A 19,799-nucleotide genomic window follows, 5' to 3' on the forward strand; every position below is an offset into this window, starting at 1 on the left:
CCTATTGTTACGTTCATTGAGTACACTTCACTCTCCGAGGTGGTTCTTTCATCAGTGTGGGGAAAGTTCCTATTGAAATGCTATGCCGAAGCTGCGGCGCCGTAGGTGCTGCCTGAAAGGCGCCAGTAGTCGGCACATTGCGCAAATCTAGATGAGTCATGCTGCACACTGCAGCCATGCAGAACGTTGACCTCACAGGCGTGCAGTGCGCACGTCAGTGCATTTCAATGTTTTCCGATTACTTTATCACTCGGGAACGCACGTTCGACCCAGTATTAGCAGCTTATCATTTCCTTATCCTGTCCAGCTCGCGTGCTACCCAGTGCAACGCGCCGGTGGCAAAACGCAGGTCACCTCGCCTAACTCTAACCGAGCATTGTGAGCAGCTTCTTTTTGCACGTATTGATGGCACACTCTGGAGCGGACTTGCTGTGCGAAAGCATTTATTGCCTCATGAGCAGCATGTATACAGGACCTTCCAGCAGAGCGTGTCCGCGCGAAAATGACCATTCGAAAAAAAAAAAACAATTCGCGGGCTTTGCGGTTCGAACCCAGGCCCTCTGTGTGTCAGGCGGGTATGCAACGCGTATACGCCACGAAGAGTGTTTTTTTTTCCTTATTGCCTGTTTCGACAGTTTACAATAGGTCACAAACAGATTATGCTCTGACTACACTCTTAAATATCAGGAGCGGACATGCGTTTCGCTTACACGAGAAACTCGGAACCAGTTCAAAGAACACAATTGCCCTATCAAACTGATAATTTCATCTCTGAAACATAGCTCCCTGTACACCTCACGCAGCTTAGATACGTTGTTTTTTTTTTTAAGTAACCGCCATCAGACCACGCATCTTCACCGCGGTGTCGTACAGAACCCGCTTCGCCAAATACTGTGCAGGCCGAAAAGGAAGAATGCATCGTATTTATAAAGGTCCGGCTCAACGTCCAGGAATATACCATACGGCGTCAAGGGTAAGTCTTCCTTTATTGTCCGCTGGAGCACGTCAAAAAAAAAAAAAAAAACAGCGCAACCAGCAGTCAACAAAGACGTGTTCTATTGACTCTGGTTTGTGACACAGCAAGCAGTCAGCTCCGCATGGTAAAAACAATCCATTCTGCTACATCCATGTTTTAACCGGCAACGTACCAGTGTGCAACTTGAAGAAAAATGTCTTCACAACCGCTGGCACCACCACTTTCCTTACTCTTTTCAAAACATTTCCTCCTTGGCCTCCACTCATGTCCAACATTCTTGGAAAAAAAATTTTAAAATTGGAAAATTGTAAGGTACTCTTATGGAAATATCTAGCAAAATATTTCTTTAAAGTGTATCCATCGATCGCGTAGAACATTTAAGGCTGCCATAAAAAAACCAACGGGGAACGCTTTTGACGATAGCAAAAACGTTAACAGGAAAAATAAATTACAAGACTGCCGTCGGATGATATGCGGATGATATGAAAAAATTCGTTCATAAACAGTTTCCCGCTCAAAAAGGCTTTTGTCCAGACTTGCTGCGTATGACACAAAGATCGATACATTGGCTCCGGGAAGACACGGTCAAGCAAATCTTTGAGCAATTGCTTACGCGTGACGTTTGAAAGGTATTCCAAACTGAAGCGAGCATTCGGAAATCGGAAAGCAAAGATCACTTCTTTCGAAAATCGACTTGTGCTGTATCGCATCCCGTCGAAAGTGGAAATAACATAATTAGGCAAAGCCGAAGAAAGCCTCACTTGAATAAAAGACAGCAGGAAAGGGTCGCGTTGATCCCGAAGAAACATAAATCTTGACACCATGCACTTGCCTAAGGTACAAGTATGGCAGGGAAAGACTCCCTTTTCTCTGCCGTACAAATAAATTATCACGCTTAGTCCTCTCCTATGAGGACTGCCAAACAAAAACTGCGAAGAGACGATGAAACTTTTCAATGCTAAGTCGAGAGCACGAAAGGACCTGCAACACATACCACACTTTTGAAACCAAGTAAACATTACATAAGTTTGCGCGTGCGAATATAGACAGGTCCCTTCCGGACCATTTCTGTGTACGCGTGGACAGTACGCTTGAACCAGCGACCCTGTTGGGAACATGTGGGCTAACTCATATTAGCTGTCCTCTTTAGAACCCCCATCGGTCCAGTGTCAATATTGGAGGGGCTAACCGAAATGAAAACCTAATGTTCGTCCTCAGTGGTTACCCACATCTGTGCAAAGTAGGACCGATGCAGGAGCTCGGTGGACCCGGCTACTCACATCAGGCAATGAAGGCCGTAAGTGGGCCATGAATTCGGCCCCCTGTTGGTCCAATGTGGGTAGCCCATGTGAGCCCCGTGGGACCCATGTGGGTGCCGAGCCGTTCGAGGTACAGCTTCGTATAAAACGCCTATTGTGTTCATGTTTGATTGTGAATAAAGGTACGGCTACAAAGGTGGGAGTCAAGGACACCCAAAAGCGCTCTTAGCGGTGCAGATTGGTTGACAGTGTAGGGAAGAAGTCGCGCAAAATGCGTACACGATCCACTATGTCAGTGCATGATTTTATCATTGAATTTATTCTTCGCTGGCGGAAAGCGTGCGCGCAACGAGCAGAACACGCGACGAACCGGCTACGCCCACCCTTCGCCCGTCAGTCAGAACGACGTGAACGTTTTCAGTATGACGTCAACCCGAAGGCTGCAGAGGATGAGGACGTTTGCTTCTGGAAGGAAATAACGAACGGGCTTTGACTTCAATTTTTGCAGCTTTTCGGGGCGCGCATGGCTCTAGTATTTTGCAGAGGTTACCTTCGATGCCTCATCTATGCAGTGGGCGTGTTTTTCAAAAATGTCCAGACCCCTGGACAGTTGCCCTTTAAGGAGAGTGAATCTGAGGTGTAAGTATCATAAACTGTGCTGTATGCACGCTGTTAGCGTGCGCGTGCGGCCTTAATCGTTTACCATCGGAGCGCCAGAATGCCCTCCTGTGCTTTGTCCTGGCGACACCGCAGTTGTCAAGGCTGCGTTTCTGGCAGATGGGGAAGCTTTGGTGGAAGAGAGAGTGGAAAAGAATGCGCAGCGTCTATGCACGATGCCACGGGCCAAGCTTCCCCGCTGGCTCTGTACGACGTCTGCCCGCAGCGACAAGCGCCAGACAAGCGCCGTGCGAGGTTTCCCCGAGAGCTGATTGCTGTCGTCTTTTTCACGGACTCCGGACAACGCGCGCGATTAGCGGCAGGAAGCGGCGCGTCGCTATTTCTCCCCTTCATTCTCGGTTTGCCGAGTGCAGCGCGCACGAGGATTCTTCACGCACAAAGCGCAGCTCTTGTGCCAGCGTGACAGCGTAGCTTTAGAACAGGGCGTTATTGTCCTGAGCATGCGTACTGGCACCACGCTTTTCCCGTATCCCCCTAATCGATATAGGGCCCGCTTTTTATAAAATCCCCTAATGTAGCTAGTACCCTGGCGTTAGCGATGTCTGCCTTGATGCCGAAGCTCAACGCACAGAAAGTTGATGTCGCTTAATTTTGTTTGTTTGTTACGTGCATGACCTTGTCAGGCACCAATCAGAAGGCTCTGATGCCCTCATCAACCATCAGGCATTGCAGTCACCCGCTAATCTGCGCCGTCGAATAATTCGTACGCCAGAATGAAGACTTGTCTAGCGAGTTTGTTTTCCATCACATGTAAAGCAGAGTGGGGACAGCGGAGTGCAAAACAAATGCACGCGTATCATCACGTGTGTGTGCTTTTAAACATGTGCGTGTAAGTGCTTCTCTTTAATTGGTCAGAATAAATCCAGGTACGATTGCTGGCGATGTGCTGAACGGTGATGTCAGTTTCAGGTAATGCATGTGGAGGCTTGTTGAGCTTTGGCTGTGCGGCAGTTTGGCAAGGACGCGCCTCATCTTGTGTTGTTTTGTTTTTTGCTATTTGAGAGAAAATAATGAACACGAAAATAAATGTGAGAGCTGGTTAGCATGACTCTCATTGTGTGAGAAAGAGTAGGCCTTTGAAAGGGGACTCCAAAAACGAACTTGGAATTCTGGTACAATGCTACGCACTCTGCGACGCATTGCACCGTGTACATAATATTGGTACATAATATGCCGGTTGGGGTTGAGAAAGAGTAATTCTTTCTGCGGATGGACGGAGGACGATGGTTTTTTTGGCCAACCGGTATAGCCCTTGGGCCGTGGCGGTTGCCTCCGCCCGGGCTATGGCCCTGGCTTGAACGGCTGTGTCGCAGCTGACAGCATGGCCTCCCATTCTCTTGTAATGTTTGCGCTGTACTCTGGTGGTTCTTTGGGACATGCCCATAATAGGCGGAAAAGATAGTTGACACTTCTTACAGTGTTTCGGGGTTACGTTATGATACGTTAAGCATAACAGTGCGTTTCTGTATAATGCAATTAGGGCTAGGAGTTGTCAGTTAAAAAAAAATCTTTAAACGTACGCCGAATTCATCTTCTTTTAATTCGGTTTTAAAAAGGTCAGTATCGTTCATATGTTCTCCATGCCTTGCTGGCTATTGAACACTAGTTGCAATCGGTCAAAACATAGAAATTGAGGAAGCCAGGAGTGCGGTGAGACAACGGGATCGTTCGATTATAAGCAGTGCAGTTTTGTAGCATTCCTCCGGTGCTTTAGACAAACGCCCGGTGCAGACCGAGACGCTTCATTACCTTGTCAAGCCTCGTCTACTATCCAACTCAAGAGCGAAGCGGCAGATGCCCCTCGCAGGAGGCCGCCCAGCCAATGACGCTGAACAATTTCCATGACGTCGCGCTTAATTCAATTTCATCTGCCACCCCCTGCGATGTCGCGCTAACAGGTCCAAGGGGATTAACCACGACGTCGTGAGGATTGGTCGACGCCATTAGCCGGACGGCCTCCATTGAGGGGCGTCTGCCGTTTCGTCCTTGAATTTACAGCTATTAAACTTGAAACCTGGAACAAAGAAAGACAAACATTTTCCCACTTTATTCAGACGAAAGGCGTTTATACCCAAAGTTCACGCGAAGGAAATTTGTCATCTCTCTGACCGCAGAGTAGGAAGGCTGCCTCTTTTAAACAATGACGTCACCTGCTTATTTATCTGTTCCGTTTGTACAACAGCCCGCAGATACCGACATTTACGGATGTGCTCCTATCAGTGCAGGTACGCAACAGCATTTGATCAGTAACCCTTGATGCAGGCCGATAGCTTGAACGGCACTCCACTGCTTTCGGGAAACAGCAGTAAATAGTGTTTTATTATAGTTTATGCGCTGTCGTCGCTCACCTCGGACTCCAGCCACGAATGCTCATGCGTACGCACTGGCAGCTCACGGTATGCGCGCTAGGCCGTACACGCCATGCTAAATCACTCCGTCAACACTAGATGTGTTCAGCGTAGCGCAGTTAGCGTTCCGCTGCAGTGTTCAACCTACGCGGGGACCTAGCTGCGCCTGCGCAGTGGCAGGTGCGCCCCTCGAGGCCGTCTGCGCATGCGCAAATGGCTCCCTGCAGAGACATCACGCCATGTTGAATATCTCTACTAGTTTCCTAAACTTAGTTAACAAGGGCTCACTCGCCACTTTTTCCCATTGGTTCCACAAGTCGGGAAATAAAACACACACACACGCGCGCGCGCACGCACGCACGCACGCGAAGGCTAAAAAGAATATATATCTCAAAAATGTTGCGATGATGTTGGCAGCATATTTAATTGAAATTTAAAATTACTTTATATAGGCAGCTAGAGGGCCTTTGTGAGCTAGATCCTTTCCCGAACGCGTCCGCGCATCGTGCCGGATGTCCATGCGAGTGACGCATCAGCAACAGAAATGCGCCGCGCGATGTCAGGGTCGCACTGTTCGTGCCGGTTCCGGAAGTAGAGCGTTGCAGCAACGGTGCACCTGTACCATCTCCTGTTTCCTCGTAGCTGTCGCGCGCCGAGTGACTGAGCGCGCCCAGCCGACGTCAGAAGTATGTGGCCGCCCAGTCACCCCGCTGATAGCCTCTGACGTGGTTTTCTGTTGACACGCTGTTTCATCCTTTAAGGAAGGGTTGCCGCCGTGCCTCTAAACGGAGTGCGCGCTGCCACGTAGTAAAAGACGTTTGGCTAGGGAATACTGCTGTTGCCGTGCGTCCGTTCTTACCGTGAAGTATCCTCACCTATAATTACAAAGCTGATCACTACTGGCGTATTCCAATCAGCGATCCGGAGCATCGCCCTGAATCCGCGAAGGAGCACGAAATCCGTCGCGGTGTCGGAATGTCCAATCAGAACTCAGGATCTGAATCCAAATCGCCCATTGAAAAACGCTTCTTCGGTTCGGGGAACAAGAAAACGTGCTCCGGATCGCCGAGTGGAATACGCCAGTACGATTCTGAAATTACGTCACGAGCCTATTACCGCCAAGATCAGGTTCGTTAAGATGCGCTTTGATTGCTCCACGGTCGTGACTAGTCGAGGACACCCGTCGAATATCCTCGAGTTACGTCCGAGGACTATTACAGCTAGCTTTCTCGAGTATTACTACGCCTTTTATGCACGGACGGTGTCGCGCCGCAGTCCAGCACCGTTTCGAGCTGAGCAAAACCGGAATGGGAAAATTAATAACGAGCTGCCTTTCCCGGATGCGGCGCACCGCTTCCGCGTGGTGGTCAATGACGGCATGCGTAATCGCGTCGTCCTCCCGACTCGGCGCGCAACGGTAAACATAGTAATGGCCGCGCGGTCGCTTTCACCGCTCGGCTCTGCGGGAGGGAAATAAGCGAGACCGCGGGTGCGCCCATTCCGAGCCGCGAAGCGCGGGGGCACGCCCAGCGGCTCCGCCTCAGCTCGCCCGCGTGCGCACACAAAAGAAATAATAAAGAAACGCCTCGCGGGGCGCAACAAACAACAGGAGTCACACTTGGCTGCCCGTGTTCGCCGCGCGAGTGAAACTGCTAAAACACCGCCACTTTCTTCCTTGGGCGCCCCCTCTGCCACGATGGCTTATTGTTCCCGTTTTTCTTGGCTCGCCGTCCTATTACGAAATGACGATGGAAAGTGCGGCTCGTCCCGCGCGGCAGTCCGTCCGCGGCTTTCCTCATCGCATTCGCTGGCTGGCCGGCCGCCGCCAGCAGTCATCGCCGCCGCCCGCTAACCCAGTTCTTTTTTGACGCACCGCGCGCCAAGCCGGACGAGCTCTCTTCCCTCCGCTCGTTTGGGCAGATGAGCGGAGAGCCTCATCGCGAGACTCGCGCGCGTTCAGTTTTATGGGCGGAAGTGCGCGTTGTGTGGAGAAGCATAGGTAGAAGGATGCGGGTATCCAGGCTGAAGGCCGCACGCGCGATATACCCTCCAGATAGAGCCGGCTCTTTCCCCTCTCTTCCGTCATTAGTCGCCTGCTATGTCAGGCCCACTTTCTTTCGCCGCTGCTTCGTGCACAGCATCAAGGATCAGAATTCCTCTCCAGGTTTGTATAGCAGTAGAGAAGCGGTTTTCCCTGCCATGCCTATTCATACCTGGTACTACCCGCCCCGGTGGCTCAGTGGTTACGGCTGATTGACACTGACATGCTGTCGTGTGCCATCGTGAAAGCTGTGCGTGTAAAGTGTGAAGTGGGGACTTGCAGCAGCTCGAAAATGCAGCACGAAGAGCTGGCGTTGCTTGCACTTACTCTCTCAACTGCGTAAGGTGCTCTTCGCATCAATTCCAGACGTCAAAAAAGACAACGTCGGGCCTCTATGAAGTCAACGCGAGGATTGTGTACGCCTTACGATGCATAGGAAAAGGTGCAGCTGCTGGGAGCGACGACTGTACTTTGCATACAGGGCTGCGCAGCTGGTTACAAAAGAGGCCCGAAAAGCAAGGCAGCAAACGAAGAAGAGAAAGATGGACTCTGGAGGTGGTTACGAGGCTGGTGGTTACTGATCTGATACATCCGCAAGTATTTATAGCGTGCAGGGTTGGAATAAAGCGCTTTTATTTACTTCAAAGCTATTTATCTCGAAATGTCCATTTTCGCAACGTTTGCCCCTTTTTCTCTAGAACCGCAGCAGCTAGAAACATCATTTTTTGCCAACGTTATTGCAGCCTAGGGGGACATCTACTGAACCAGAATTATAAAAATTATTTCAAGGAATTTTGTTTCACAAGCTATAAATTGGCCATTTTGGCCTGAAGAATGAGTAGGTTCACTAAAAACAAGAAAAAAAAAGCCTCTTTTTATTACATAATACTTCTGGTTCAGTAAAGGGAACTTGGAGAGCTAATTTCAACGGTACCAATATGATTGTTCTAACCTTAACAGATCCTGAGAAAACGGGTCACAAACGTAGGCTAAAATACATGGGAGGTATAGGGCCTACCCTGTCCCCTTAAAGAACCCCAGGGGGTCGAAATTTCCGGAGCCCTTCACTACGACGTCCCTCATAGCCTAAGTTGTTTCGGGACGTTAAACCCCAAAAATCAAACCAAACCATCATACCTGGTACTGCATATAACAGTACTGACATTTAACAGTACATATAACAGTACTTATATAACAACATTTTATGCAAAAAAAAAAGACACGCACCTATTTTCTTTTTGGCCGTTTCTTGCTGCACGTTTTGAGTGCTTGTACAGTGGTATCTCAGTACTTCGAACTCCCTTAATTCGAACTGACACTTTGGTTCCGTCAACTGCGAGTGTACCAAAGGGGCTCCTTAAATCCAACTCCGCATGATTGGAAATAATTTCGGTCTCCTTCAAGTTTGAATTATCGAGACGTTGCTTCGTTTTTATCATTTGCACCAACTCTAAACAAGCAAAAATGAACAGACTGTGCTAGTTTATGGCATATATTGCGAAGTTTTATCATTGTGACTGCTCGTCGCTGCGAAGTAAACATGCGACATGAAATATTGCGTAACAGAAAATTAAAATTTTTCCATTATGCCATTTATAACCAATTCAAGTGCATGCACATACCTCACAACCAAATTTGCGGGTGTTGAGTAGGTGCAGGTCTGTCCGTGCAATCTTAAATTTGTGTGCGGGCGTGCGTGAACAGCTTGCCAACTTCGATACGAAGAAGTACCAAACTGTTAGTAACTGTCCAATTAACAAAAACGGCGAGAAAATGCTTACACAGAACAGAAGCACTCCACGCTCACTGTCGACGCAGTGCACTTCTTTCCTTTCTAAAACGAACGAGATAGTCGCTTTGATACAGCGAACAAAGGACCATCCTTAACATGCGCATAGCGAAACCGCGTATAAGCGTGATATGGGACCCATGCTTGGGATATAATCGGATGGGCCTGCCCGCGCTGTGTTTCCGGCTAGCGGAGTCGTCGGGCAATGTCATCCGTGAAAAGGGTTGCCGGGGACGCCTTCTAACGCCGCGCCGCCAAGAGGCCCCTCATTAATGGCGCCTCAGCGTAGCGCCTCTGCGGGGGCGGACAAAAGCGACCCCCACCCCTTCAGACGTCCCCTCGCCAATGCCAGGCTCCTGGTCACGCCGGGGCTTGTCATCAGGTGGCCCTGGAGACAGGCGTGCAAGGCCGTCCTTGCGCGATTCTTGGGCCGTTCGGCTTGGCTGATGCCCCGAGACGGACCCTCTTTCCTGGCAGAAAAGAAAAAGAGCCGCGGTTCCCGGGACGCCGCCCGGCAGTGTCCAGACACGCGCGCCATGAGGACGGCTCTGCTGCTCTGCCTGCTCACCGCCGTGGAGCACCGCCGCAGCTCGGCGTCCCACCGCCACCCGCCGCCGCGAACCGACTGCTACCATCAGTACTGGCTCTACCAGCCAGCACAGGTCGTGGGCGGCTTCCAGTATCCTTACGCGCAGTCAGGGCACCATGGCTACTATCCCTACCCGTACGCACCCGACCATCACCGCGGCTACCCCGACGGCCGTTACCCGGTCGCAGAGCTGCCTCCGCCCCCTCCACCGCCACCTCCTCCTCCGCCGCCGTCGTTGCCCTACCCTGGACCCTGGGTCCCACCTTATCCACAGCCCCCGGCGCCCAAGAACCTGGACCCTTTTCCGGGCAAGTTCCTTGGCATGGGCTCGGTACGTTACCTGAACGGAGGACGCGACGTCGAGTTAGTCTGCGACCTTCACGGGAACCAGCTGGTCTCGGTAAGTTAGCCGTGGTTGCATCCATGCCGTTAATGTGTTCAGGTATGTAGCACTACGTATTGGAGCAACTTATATCCTAATTACCAGTTCCGAACCTTGGCCGGTTTGAAGCAATACATATTTGTTGGAACGCCGACAGTTTCTCTTTCACAGCTGGGGACTTTCTCCAGTGTAGGCGGCGTGTCATTATCTGAAATTCCCGAGTCCGCCCGCTGTCTGATGGAGATTCCGTCCAGGTTGTCTGAGGAGAAGGCACTCTCGAGAATGCGCCCTGCCTGGCCATTTCATCCAAGTGAGCCTTGGGGATTTTTTTTTTTTTTGCGTCTTTTACGCAATGTGTTCTGCCAAGCGGTCTGCATGAGCCTTGCGGCTACCAACAAATCTGAAAGTAACAAATATGGAAAAGATATGCAATGATCCGACTGAGCACGAACACGAACCCCACCGCTAACATAAATTTATACGGTAGGTTGTTGTCAGTGTGGGTAAAGCGGTTAAGAAGTGACTGTCAATTTCGTAACATCCACGCTGTATGGATATTTGGTCGGCAGAAGTTGCACGAGTGCACACAAAACCTATTTTTTATTGCATCGTTGCTGGGGCGTTGTCGGACAATGGTGCTTTCGCTTACCGGCTGCGAGCAACAGGCTATACCGTTACATTTGTGGATGTGCGCTTGAATGCTCTGATGCATCGCGTATGCAAGTCATGCAAGGGTCATCGTAATGCGTGCTGATTGTAACAACGAAGAGCTGGCTCGAAAACAAAAAGAGCCTATCGAGACAAAGCCCATTTCGAAGAGAGATTTTTTTTTTTTTTTCAGACCGTGGATAGATAGAATAATGGTGTATCAGCAGGCTAAGTGCTGCCTCGCTTTCTTGCGTGCCAGGCCCGGTGGTGAGGTGACGTTAAAGGCAGGCTGTTCGCTTGGCTGAGGACTCGCTTCCGCATATGTCGGTGTCCATGTGGTTTGGCCCAAAATACTAGATCTTGCGGTTTCTCCTCAGTGTCCAGAGATGGCAGGTCTACATGGTCGTGCGCATAATCAGCAGTGCAAATTCAGGGCAGATGGCGGAGCTTCAAGGCGAGAGAACATCAAAGAAACGGGGGCGTTGAGATTGGGGGGAGGGCAGTCTGGACCAGAAGGCTGTCTCGATGCCAACGCGACGCTGGGCATCGAGGCACCCCTGTGGCCGGTAAAGTGGCCGAGCTTTCTCAGCGATATAAGGGGTGAGGGTAACTCCGTCCAGTGGCGAGGGAAAGCTGACGATGTCGGTCCTTTGGCTGGAGTGTCGCTCACTCTGTGTTGACGGAAAGGACGTAGCAGCGCTAAGACGAACGTGAAGGAGCGCTGTTGCATTATTTCCGTCAACATGTACCAACCAGCCCGTATTAGCCCTCTTCTAGAATTTATTCTATGTTTGGCGGTGTGCAGTGCTACGTCTGGAAAATGTTACTCAGTCTTCGTCTTTGCGTTGTCATTCGTCATTTCTGTTGGAGTTTGTATGTAGCCTTTAACAGAATGCACTCTGTGTTTTTATACATCAAAGAGCGCGACGCCACGGCTACTCACGGCCGCTGCGTGCTTTGAGCCTTCTTGCGGGAGTACATACGCGGCCTGTGCGGCAGGTACCACTGTCTTCAGCCTGCGCAGAGCGGGCCGGTTTTGGCGCGAAAGCACTATACTGAAGTATAGTGCTCCAACAAAAAACAAAATTGTGTGAAGCCCCGTAGTAAGTCCAGTAAGCGCGGATTAATTCGGAGGAGTTTAGTTTATGGTGGTTTAACGTATCAAAGCGAATTCGGAGGAGCGTCGCGCAAGCTGCAGCCAATACCTCCCCTTGAGGATGACCTTGGCCAACCTGGAGAAATAAAATAAATATTGCCGTGTCTGGGTTTTGAACCCGCAGCGGCGCGAACAGACAGCTTCGCTAGCCACTGCATGAGGGCACTATGCTATCGCCGCATTTTTTTTTTTTATTATTGCGTGGAAGTAGTGCCGAAAAGTAAAATCTGAGTGTGCTTATGCCACGAAACACCAGGCTGTGTAATACGCGAGCCCCCCATACCCCTGCACGTCCCCACCTTCCCAAACATCGAAAGTGTGGGAGGCACGCACATACATCTAGATTTAGGAGAGCCAGTGAGGCGGCTCTTCCAGGGTAGCATTTACTCCTCGCACCGAAGAGCACTGCTCACGGAACAAAGATTTCGATGACCGTGGTGATTCGGCGTGGCGGTCCATCCACGCCCCGTGTTAAACTGCAATACTCTCCCGCGCTCTGCATTGCACATCGTCATCTTGATCAACTTCCATCTGCGGCGCGAACAGATCAGATCAAATCAGCTTAACCTCGATCAGAGCTTATAACCTGAGTCTAATATCGTCATCAGATGTATCAACGACCCAGCAAAGGAAAACCATGAGCCAGTCAGGCTAAAACATGCTTTCGCGCGTCTACTCTGTTTAACTACGTTAAAACCCTGCACTTTTTTATTCTTTATTTCTCAGTGCATACACATGTCACTCACTACAGACATGCAATGATCCTTAGCCAGTGGCTAGTCATGGTACAGGGGGTTACAAGTGTTTGATTTGACGATTCGACCAAGCGCGCGTGCGCGGCCTGGGGGAGCAACGCGCGTCTTCATGCACGTGGTCTACATCTCGCTGCTCGCAGAACGTTGTCTGGGTGAAGGCCACGCATCCCCGGGGCCAGCCGCCCGCCTGGCGTCCACCGCCGCCGAGCTGCGGGCCGTGCTTCTGCCCGGTGCAGTACGGCTGCGTCTACCAGCCACTGGACCTGGCCGACCGGCGGTTCTTCGCGGAGTCGAGGGGCAACCACGCCTCGCTTCATATCTACGGAGTGTTGCCGGCAGACTACGGAGTCTACCGCTGCAGCGCCACCAGCTCTCCCACTGGGTCGGCCGCGGACAACACCGAGACGGTGTACCAGATCGTCCACTTCACCGGCTAACGCGCCGCACGTCGCGCACCGACGCATCGTGACACGTCACTACGCGTGCTGCGCACTATTTCTGGGACTTGTTCGAAGGCTGTAGCGCTTTTAGCGAGTGTTATATGTATACCGCCAGCAGACACAACCGAAATAAGAAAGAAGCTCTAGAATGCCAGAACGAAAGAAGAGGCACAAAGCCCTTCGTTGACTCGCACACAAAGAAAGAACATAGCGCTTTATTGGCGTCCCCTCTTTCGTCCCGTTGTTCCAGAGCTAGCTGTTGTTTATTTTTAGCTTTTCTTTTCTATTTCCGCTGAATATATGCGGCAGTTCAACACCCTGCTCTCTCTATATCTTATGCTTAAAAGCCAGGCGCAAAACGATAGTTCATGAACTGCTGTGTGGCCCCCATCTTAGTTTAGCACTGCTTTTACCGTAGGTCTCTCGGCAGACAGCTTTCTTAGGGCCACCTGCGCGTACATTACATCCTGGGTGAGAGCAGCAGCTTTTGCAGCTTACGCATTGTGCTATGGCACGTGCAACAACGCTGCTTTCGCGCATGCCACGCGGCAACGCCGGCGCCGAACAGCCGCCATTTCTCTGAACATCAAAGACTGCGGTCCGGAAATACTATTTTCGGTACGGATGTCGCCGCTGTCTGCCATTACTCAGAGCAGTGCTGCGCGGCTCAATACATTCTCAGCCAACTCGCGCTTGTGCAGATCTCGCACTCATCAGAAGCGATTGGCAGCATATACGAGAAGGATTTCACGTTTTAGCCCTTCTTACATATGTCTGCAGCGACCGCAGATTTTTCGACAGCCTCGACGAATGACGCCAGTTTTTTATTTATTTATTAGTTTCGTGGGATTCAGCGACGGTTGTAGCTTTTGCTGTACGTACAATAACACGCCTTAATTTTAGTCCAACTTGAATAAATCCTAGGAGCTGCTTTTTTTTTCCAAATCGCCATTTGCGTAGCTTTGCTGCCTCTAATTTATAAAGCCAGGGCTCAGGATCGTTCTACAGGACGTTCCGCGAAAGGGTGGCAGCAATTTTTAAAAGTAGGATTTTTGAGTTAGAGCAGCACTTTTTCGGCATAGCATTGTCCGAGGTGTAGTGCATCAGACTACAGCTAACACGTGTTAACCAGTGGACTGGTTTAATAATATAGTCGATCCTCGTTATAACGAAATACTGGATATAACGAAGGAATGATGATTCCCTTTGGAAGCTCGGTCAACACGAGGGTCAACTGCATTAAATTGTTAACTTTTCAACTACTGTTAGACCCATTGTTTATTGAGGCGCTTATAGCCCACCGTAAGCAATATCCACATCACTTTTTAGAATTACAAAGATGCAGTTTTTTGTCGCCGCTGCAGCGCAAGGAATTTTGGGGCGCACATTGGCGAAAGCGAAACCGTGGGCCCAAAAAGCGCATCCCACGCCTCCGTGCGCGCGTCACACGTCTATGGTGCTGGTCTCACGTGTAGGGTGCCTCCTGCACGTGAGTACAGTGACCTAGTATAGTGACCTAATAATACAATCGATCCTCGTTATAACGAAATACTGGATATAACGAAGGAATGATGATTCCCTTTGGAAGCTCGGTCAACACGAGGGTCACGTTACAGTGAGACCCGAATGGGTCTCACTGTAACGTGAGACCCGAATGGGAGCTGCGAGCGGGCGACAGGCGCGCTCGGAGGCGTGGCTATAGCGCTCTTCCTGGTCGCGCGGTTTCGTTTTCGGCTTCGTGCGGCGCCAAAATTTTTAGCGCTGCAGTGGCGACGGGAATGGCATTTTCGGAAATATAAAAACTGATATGGACATTACTTTCGGTGGGCTAGAAGCCACTCAATAGGTAAGGAGCCTAACAGCAATAGTTGCAAAGTTAACTACTCAATATCGGTTAACCAACCTGCAATTTAGCATGTCTTGCTCTTATACTCACGCACTACATCGCTGACAATGCTATACCGAAAAAGCGCTCTCCTAACTCGAAAATGCAATTTTTAAAAATTTCCGAGAGTCTTGGTTGTAGCAACCTGTATAGCCCGGCTCCAATCATAGAATCTATTGCGGCCTTGCTGAAATTCCGTGCCTTTTGTGAAGTTAAGACGCGTCATCCATCGCATCGCCCTTGCTTGCGTCGTCTTCTCATTTAGCAGTTGGTTCGCTCATCGATCCGCGGCAAACGTGTTCATGAGGGCAGTTAGGATGGCCTTTGCGATTTTTGTCGCCATCAACGTGGCCTTGAAGCGCTGTTTTTGACAACGTGTGATTTTTTCCATCGCGCGCGCGATCTCTCTGGCTCTTGATGCGCCACTGAACATAAAATTCCGTCCTATCCCAATTTTCATGCGAGAGAGGACGGCGGAGCACATTCATGAGTACACCTTCTGGAATTAAAATTAAAAAAAAAACACACCGGTGCTTGTATACCTCTATACCAGAGCTATTGAAGGACTCTGGTAAGACGCAGAGCTCTGCGAGAGCTGTGTAGCGTTGGTGCTGTTTTTTTTTCTTTGGGAAACTCGAGAGGCAACGGCGGGATCGTTGTGTCACGTGACTGTGGCAGACCAAAAAGTCTAGGCGTGGACCTGCTGCTAACGCCAGTTGGTCAAATAAGTTTGACGGCACGCATGACGTCACTTGTCACGTGACTAAACCTAAACCGCATGTGGCGGCGCTGATCAGGGGTCGAACTAGAACCGGAACTGGACCTGTAAACAAAATTGAACCTGTATTTTTTTTTTCTACTCAGCTGGAGTTCCCGGCTTCGAACCCGACCGCGGCGGCCGCGTTTCGATGGAGGCGAAACGCAAAATGCGCCCGAGTGCTGTGCGATGTCAGTGCACGTTAAAAATCCCCAGGTGGTCGAAATTATTCCGGAGACCTCCATTACAGCACCTCTTTCTTCCTTTCTTCTCTCACTCCCTCCTTTGTCCCTTCCCTTACGGCGCGGTTCGGGTGCCCACCGAGATATGTGAGACAGTTACTGCGTCATTTCCTTTCCCCAAAACCAATTTTAATTTTTCCGTCTCATAGAACTGAGCCGGAACGATTCAGACAGAGCATTCTGAATCGGTTCGGAACACGCTTCAGCCCCATTTTTGGTGCAACATGGCACCAATTTTTGCTTCCATTTTGTTTTTCGGGCAAAATTAGAGCCTTAGCGCGCAGATTTAGCCACCGAAAGCTGCGCTAGGCAGTCCGAAAATTGCACGCAGTCCACAAAATAACAAAAATTTGAGAAGAGTGCCATGCAGAAAACAGCGCTTCCGTAGGGAGGAGAATGGAGTCTTGAAGTCAAGGAAAACAATAGTACAATTTATGGAACGATACTGGACAATGGAACCAAATGGAACCAGTTAGGTTTTCGAATTTCTACAACTGGTTCCAATTTGTTCCATTTAATACCTGTTGGCATTCCAGTTGGATTTAGTGGGAATTTCCAGCTTAATCCAATTGTAACTGACAACTTGCAGAATATTGAGCGTCCTACAATATAGCGCATAATTGCCAAACGAAAACCTTCGTTCACAGACGGCGTTTTCATATTCTTGTTCGAAAAGGAAGGAGGGAGGTGCTTCATTATCTGCATGAAAGGAAATTTGTTGAAAGGACACATAGAGCTTCCTGTGATTACAAAATTCCCGCTGACTCTAGGGCGCCATAGTTGCCTCCCTCACCAGCACTACTTTCTAGCTTATCTGCAATAAATACTCCTCTCTCCCATTTTGTGTACGCAGCAGGGGTGCGAACGCGAGGAGCAGGTCGAAATAGGTACAGTGATGCAAGAAGATGCACCACTGTACCATTGTGCTCTTTCGACAAATGTCCTCTGCAATCGATATCGAAAGCTGGGCTTCGGGTTCACGCCGATTAAGAGAGTATGTTCTTATTTCAAACATTAGGCTCAATGAAAAACGAAGCGTTTCGACAGGGCAAAACAACGCGAGGACAGGACGGGTGCTACACTTACAACTGAATGAACACGAACAACGAAAAAACGTCTCATCACTGAGCAACAACACGGAAACGCAAATCCTGAAAGAATGCAAAAAACACCAACAATGATAACCTAAAGACCAGCCAGAAAAACAAAAAGGAAAAAAAGAAAAAGAAGATCGAAAGCTTAAGAAGACTGTTGTGCGAACAATAAGAACTTTCGTTATTTGACCAAAATATAAACAGAAAGAATGTGTGCTAATGCACGTGTCACTACTGCATTTTGCGATTTCATGGGCTTCCAAGATTTCCCTAGCCAAATGATCTTTACGACGTCCTAAAATCTGAGTACGGTTCAGAAAGGAAAATCAACCTTTGCAGTTCTTGTAGTGCTCTGGCAAGTGTTCGCCAGTTTGTAGACAAAGTGAAGAGTCATGTTCACCCAGCCTTACGTTTGACATCTGCCCGTCTGCCCAATGTACACACTCCCACAACGGAGAGGAAACTGACAAACGATGCCAGTGGCGCATAAAACGTGCGGCTTCCTGTGCTTTGTGTCACATACTGAATTATATTATCCCTCTCGTGATCTGCTAAAGCACATAGCCTTGCAAGCTTGAGGGGTGCTGGAAACACAATGCCAACCCCAAATTTCACTGCCACCCTCAGGACAGCGCTGTGTCCTGTCCACATCGTTTCTTGTGTCCTCGTCTTTTTGCACTAAAAATTCGGCAAATATGTGCCAACTAGCCTGCAAGAATGTTCACGCACTCTCTTCAAGTTCTGCGAGAGTGCATAAGGCATTACCACAAACTTCCTTTTCTGTTGTTTTACAGGTGCATTTTGCAAAGGATGTTTTCTTTTTGTAGTTTTTTCCTGAGAGCTTCTGCGACTGCCACAAGAACATCGGCATGGAAGCCAGCTTAAGCCTTTGAATTTAATTGTCATTCCACTCTGTGAGGACAGGACTTTAGGAGTGCTAACATAAGACATGTTGTTGCTCTGCCTCGCTTTATGAGATACGAATGCGGAGAGTAGTAAGACAGTAGCGCCTTCTTGGACCAAGGCTCGTAAGACCAGCAACAATGCCCAATAGGATTAAAATACAGGCGAATATCTAAAAACTGAATGAAGTCGTGAGCCAGTAGTTCAATGGAAAAAAATGAATGCATGATCCCTTTGAATCGGGTTAGAATCGAGTCTGCAACTAAAACCAAGTCATCTCTATAGGAGAAAGTTTAAAAACAAGGAAATCGTCGACGTATCTAAAAATACGCACAGCGTGCAGCTGGGACTTTAGCAATCATCCAAATTTAAAATTTCACATAGCACAAGGGCAACACTTGAGCCAATGCAAATTCCATGTTTCTGAATATAGTAATGTTTTCTATGGCTAATAATCGTGGAATTCTGATACATGGTCAGGAGTTCTAAAAAAGGTTCCAGTATTAACACCGTAAGAATTCTGAAAAGACACCGGTCTCGCCTCTTCAATACGCTCTCTCACAACAATGAAGTGTTCATCGTTCGGTTTCCACAGTGTCCACTTCTACATTGGGTTCGTTTATTTGTTATCATCTCCTTCATGAGCAATGTGCACTCCGCGCAAGGCTTATCGCGGTTACGACGTGCTGAGCCCGACTCTTCAGTTACTGCCTACGGAAACGTTGCTGGCCTCCTGAATTCGCCGGGGTGTTCGGAGTTGTCGATCGTTCCACAAGCCACTGGAAGCGGATCGCCAAGATAATAAAAGCGGAGTTCTGGAGACAGGTTGGTCTTCTTCAGCACTGGCGCTGGTTGCTGTGTCTGAACTCGAGAGGTGTTTGCCCGTCTGGCTTAAAGATGCTCCGAAACTTTCAACGTAATGCAACCGCGTTGACGGAGTGGTTGTGGCAGAAACAACTTCAAAGCCTTCCGAAGACGTCCAAGGAGCAGGTAGGCAAAGTTCCAATCACATTCTTGGAGGATGCTTCTCTACCAAGTGGACTTAAGCGGGTTCTGGAAAAAGGCCTCAAGTCCAGCCTTGAGGTGACTGTTCCGAAGCATGAAATACTTGCTTCAGTTCACAGAATAACAGAGAAGGCGAGTGGCGAGGAGAGAGCACATTGCATTTCAGAATGTTAGCTCAGTCAACAAGGCCTACACGTCTGGAACAAGGAGCCGCAGAAACCTGAACAGTGTCGTTGGGCGCTTTCGCCATTCAAAGCTGTCTCTGATGCAAGCAGATAAGGATGAAGGTTTTGTCGTTCTTCCTTGTGAGATAAAGGCTGATAATTCACTTGAGAACTTAAAACGCTCGCTTCTCAAGCCAGCTAAGGATAGGACTACTGCGCTGAAGCTGCTGAAAGGGTGTACGCTGGACAGGCTAGAGAAGGGAGTCAGCAACTGCAAAGGAGATGCGTTTACGATTTTTTTTAACGCAAAAACGCACAATACTGAGTGCCTTTTCAGAGTCATCATTACAGAGAGACATAGCTGACAATCTCGTCTAAGCAGGATCCTCCAGAGTCATCTCAGCGGGCTTGTTACTGTGGGCCCTTTTAGAGTCGCCAGCTCAGCCGTCTTAACTGACAATCTGCGCAGTGAATTGAGCAGTGCAAACTTTGTTTTCTCAGTGGACACTGAGGAACTTTTTTGCTCGGTTCCGCACGATGAACTGTTCATTGCTGTGAGAGAGTGTATTGAAGAGGCGAGACCGATGCATTTTCAGAATTCGTGCGGTGTTAATAATAGTTAAAAAAGGTCGGAATGGCCGGTTGGTCTGATCGTATGCTGGGCACTTCACGTCTTCGTCCACTCGTC

At 49.3% G+C, this 19,799-nt stretch overlaps 1 protein-coding gene across 1 annotated transcript; it reads left to right on the top strand.

Moving 5' to 3' along the window:
- Positions 1-9,152: 9,152 nt before the first annotated feature.
- Positions 9,153-15,431, top strand: LOC149350438 (uncharacterized). The gene is made up of 2 exons (XM_089579459.1): positions 9,153-10,080; positions 12,762-15,431. Exons 1-2 carry the CDS (start codon positions 9,364-9,366, stop codon positions 13,056-13,058), a joined length of 1,014 nt encoding a protein of 337 aa, XP_089435585.1. The 5' UTR covers positions 9,153-9,363; the 3' UTR covers positions 13,059-15,431.
- The last annotated feature ends 4,368 nt before the right edge of the window (positions 15,432-19,799 follow it).

The sequence above is a fragment of the Amblyomma mixtum genome, chromosome 3 (assembly GCF_055824585.1).
Source record: "Amblyomma mixtum isolate Tamu chromosome 3, ASM5582458v1, whole genome shotgun sequence".
In the NCBI taxonomy this organism is placed as follows: domain Eukaryota; kingdom Metazoa; phylum Arthropoda; class Arachnida; order Ixodida; family Ixodidae; genus Amblyomma; species Amblyomma mixtum.

Excerpts from the sequence above, each read along its gene's own strand:
- LOC149350438 (XM_089579459.1), top strand. The coding sequence starts at position 9,364 with ATGGCGCCTCAGCGTAGCGCCTCTGCGGGGGCGGACAAAAGCGACCCC. Across the intron at positions 10,081-12,761 it reads ACGGGAACCAGCTGGTCTCG|AACGTTGTCTGGGTGAAGGC; the intron begins GTAAGTTAGCCG and ends CGCTGCTCGCAG.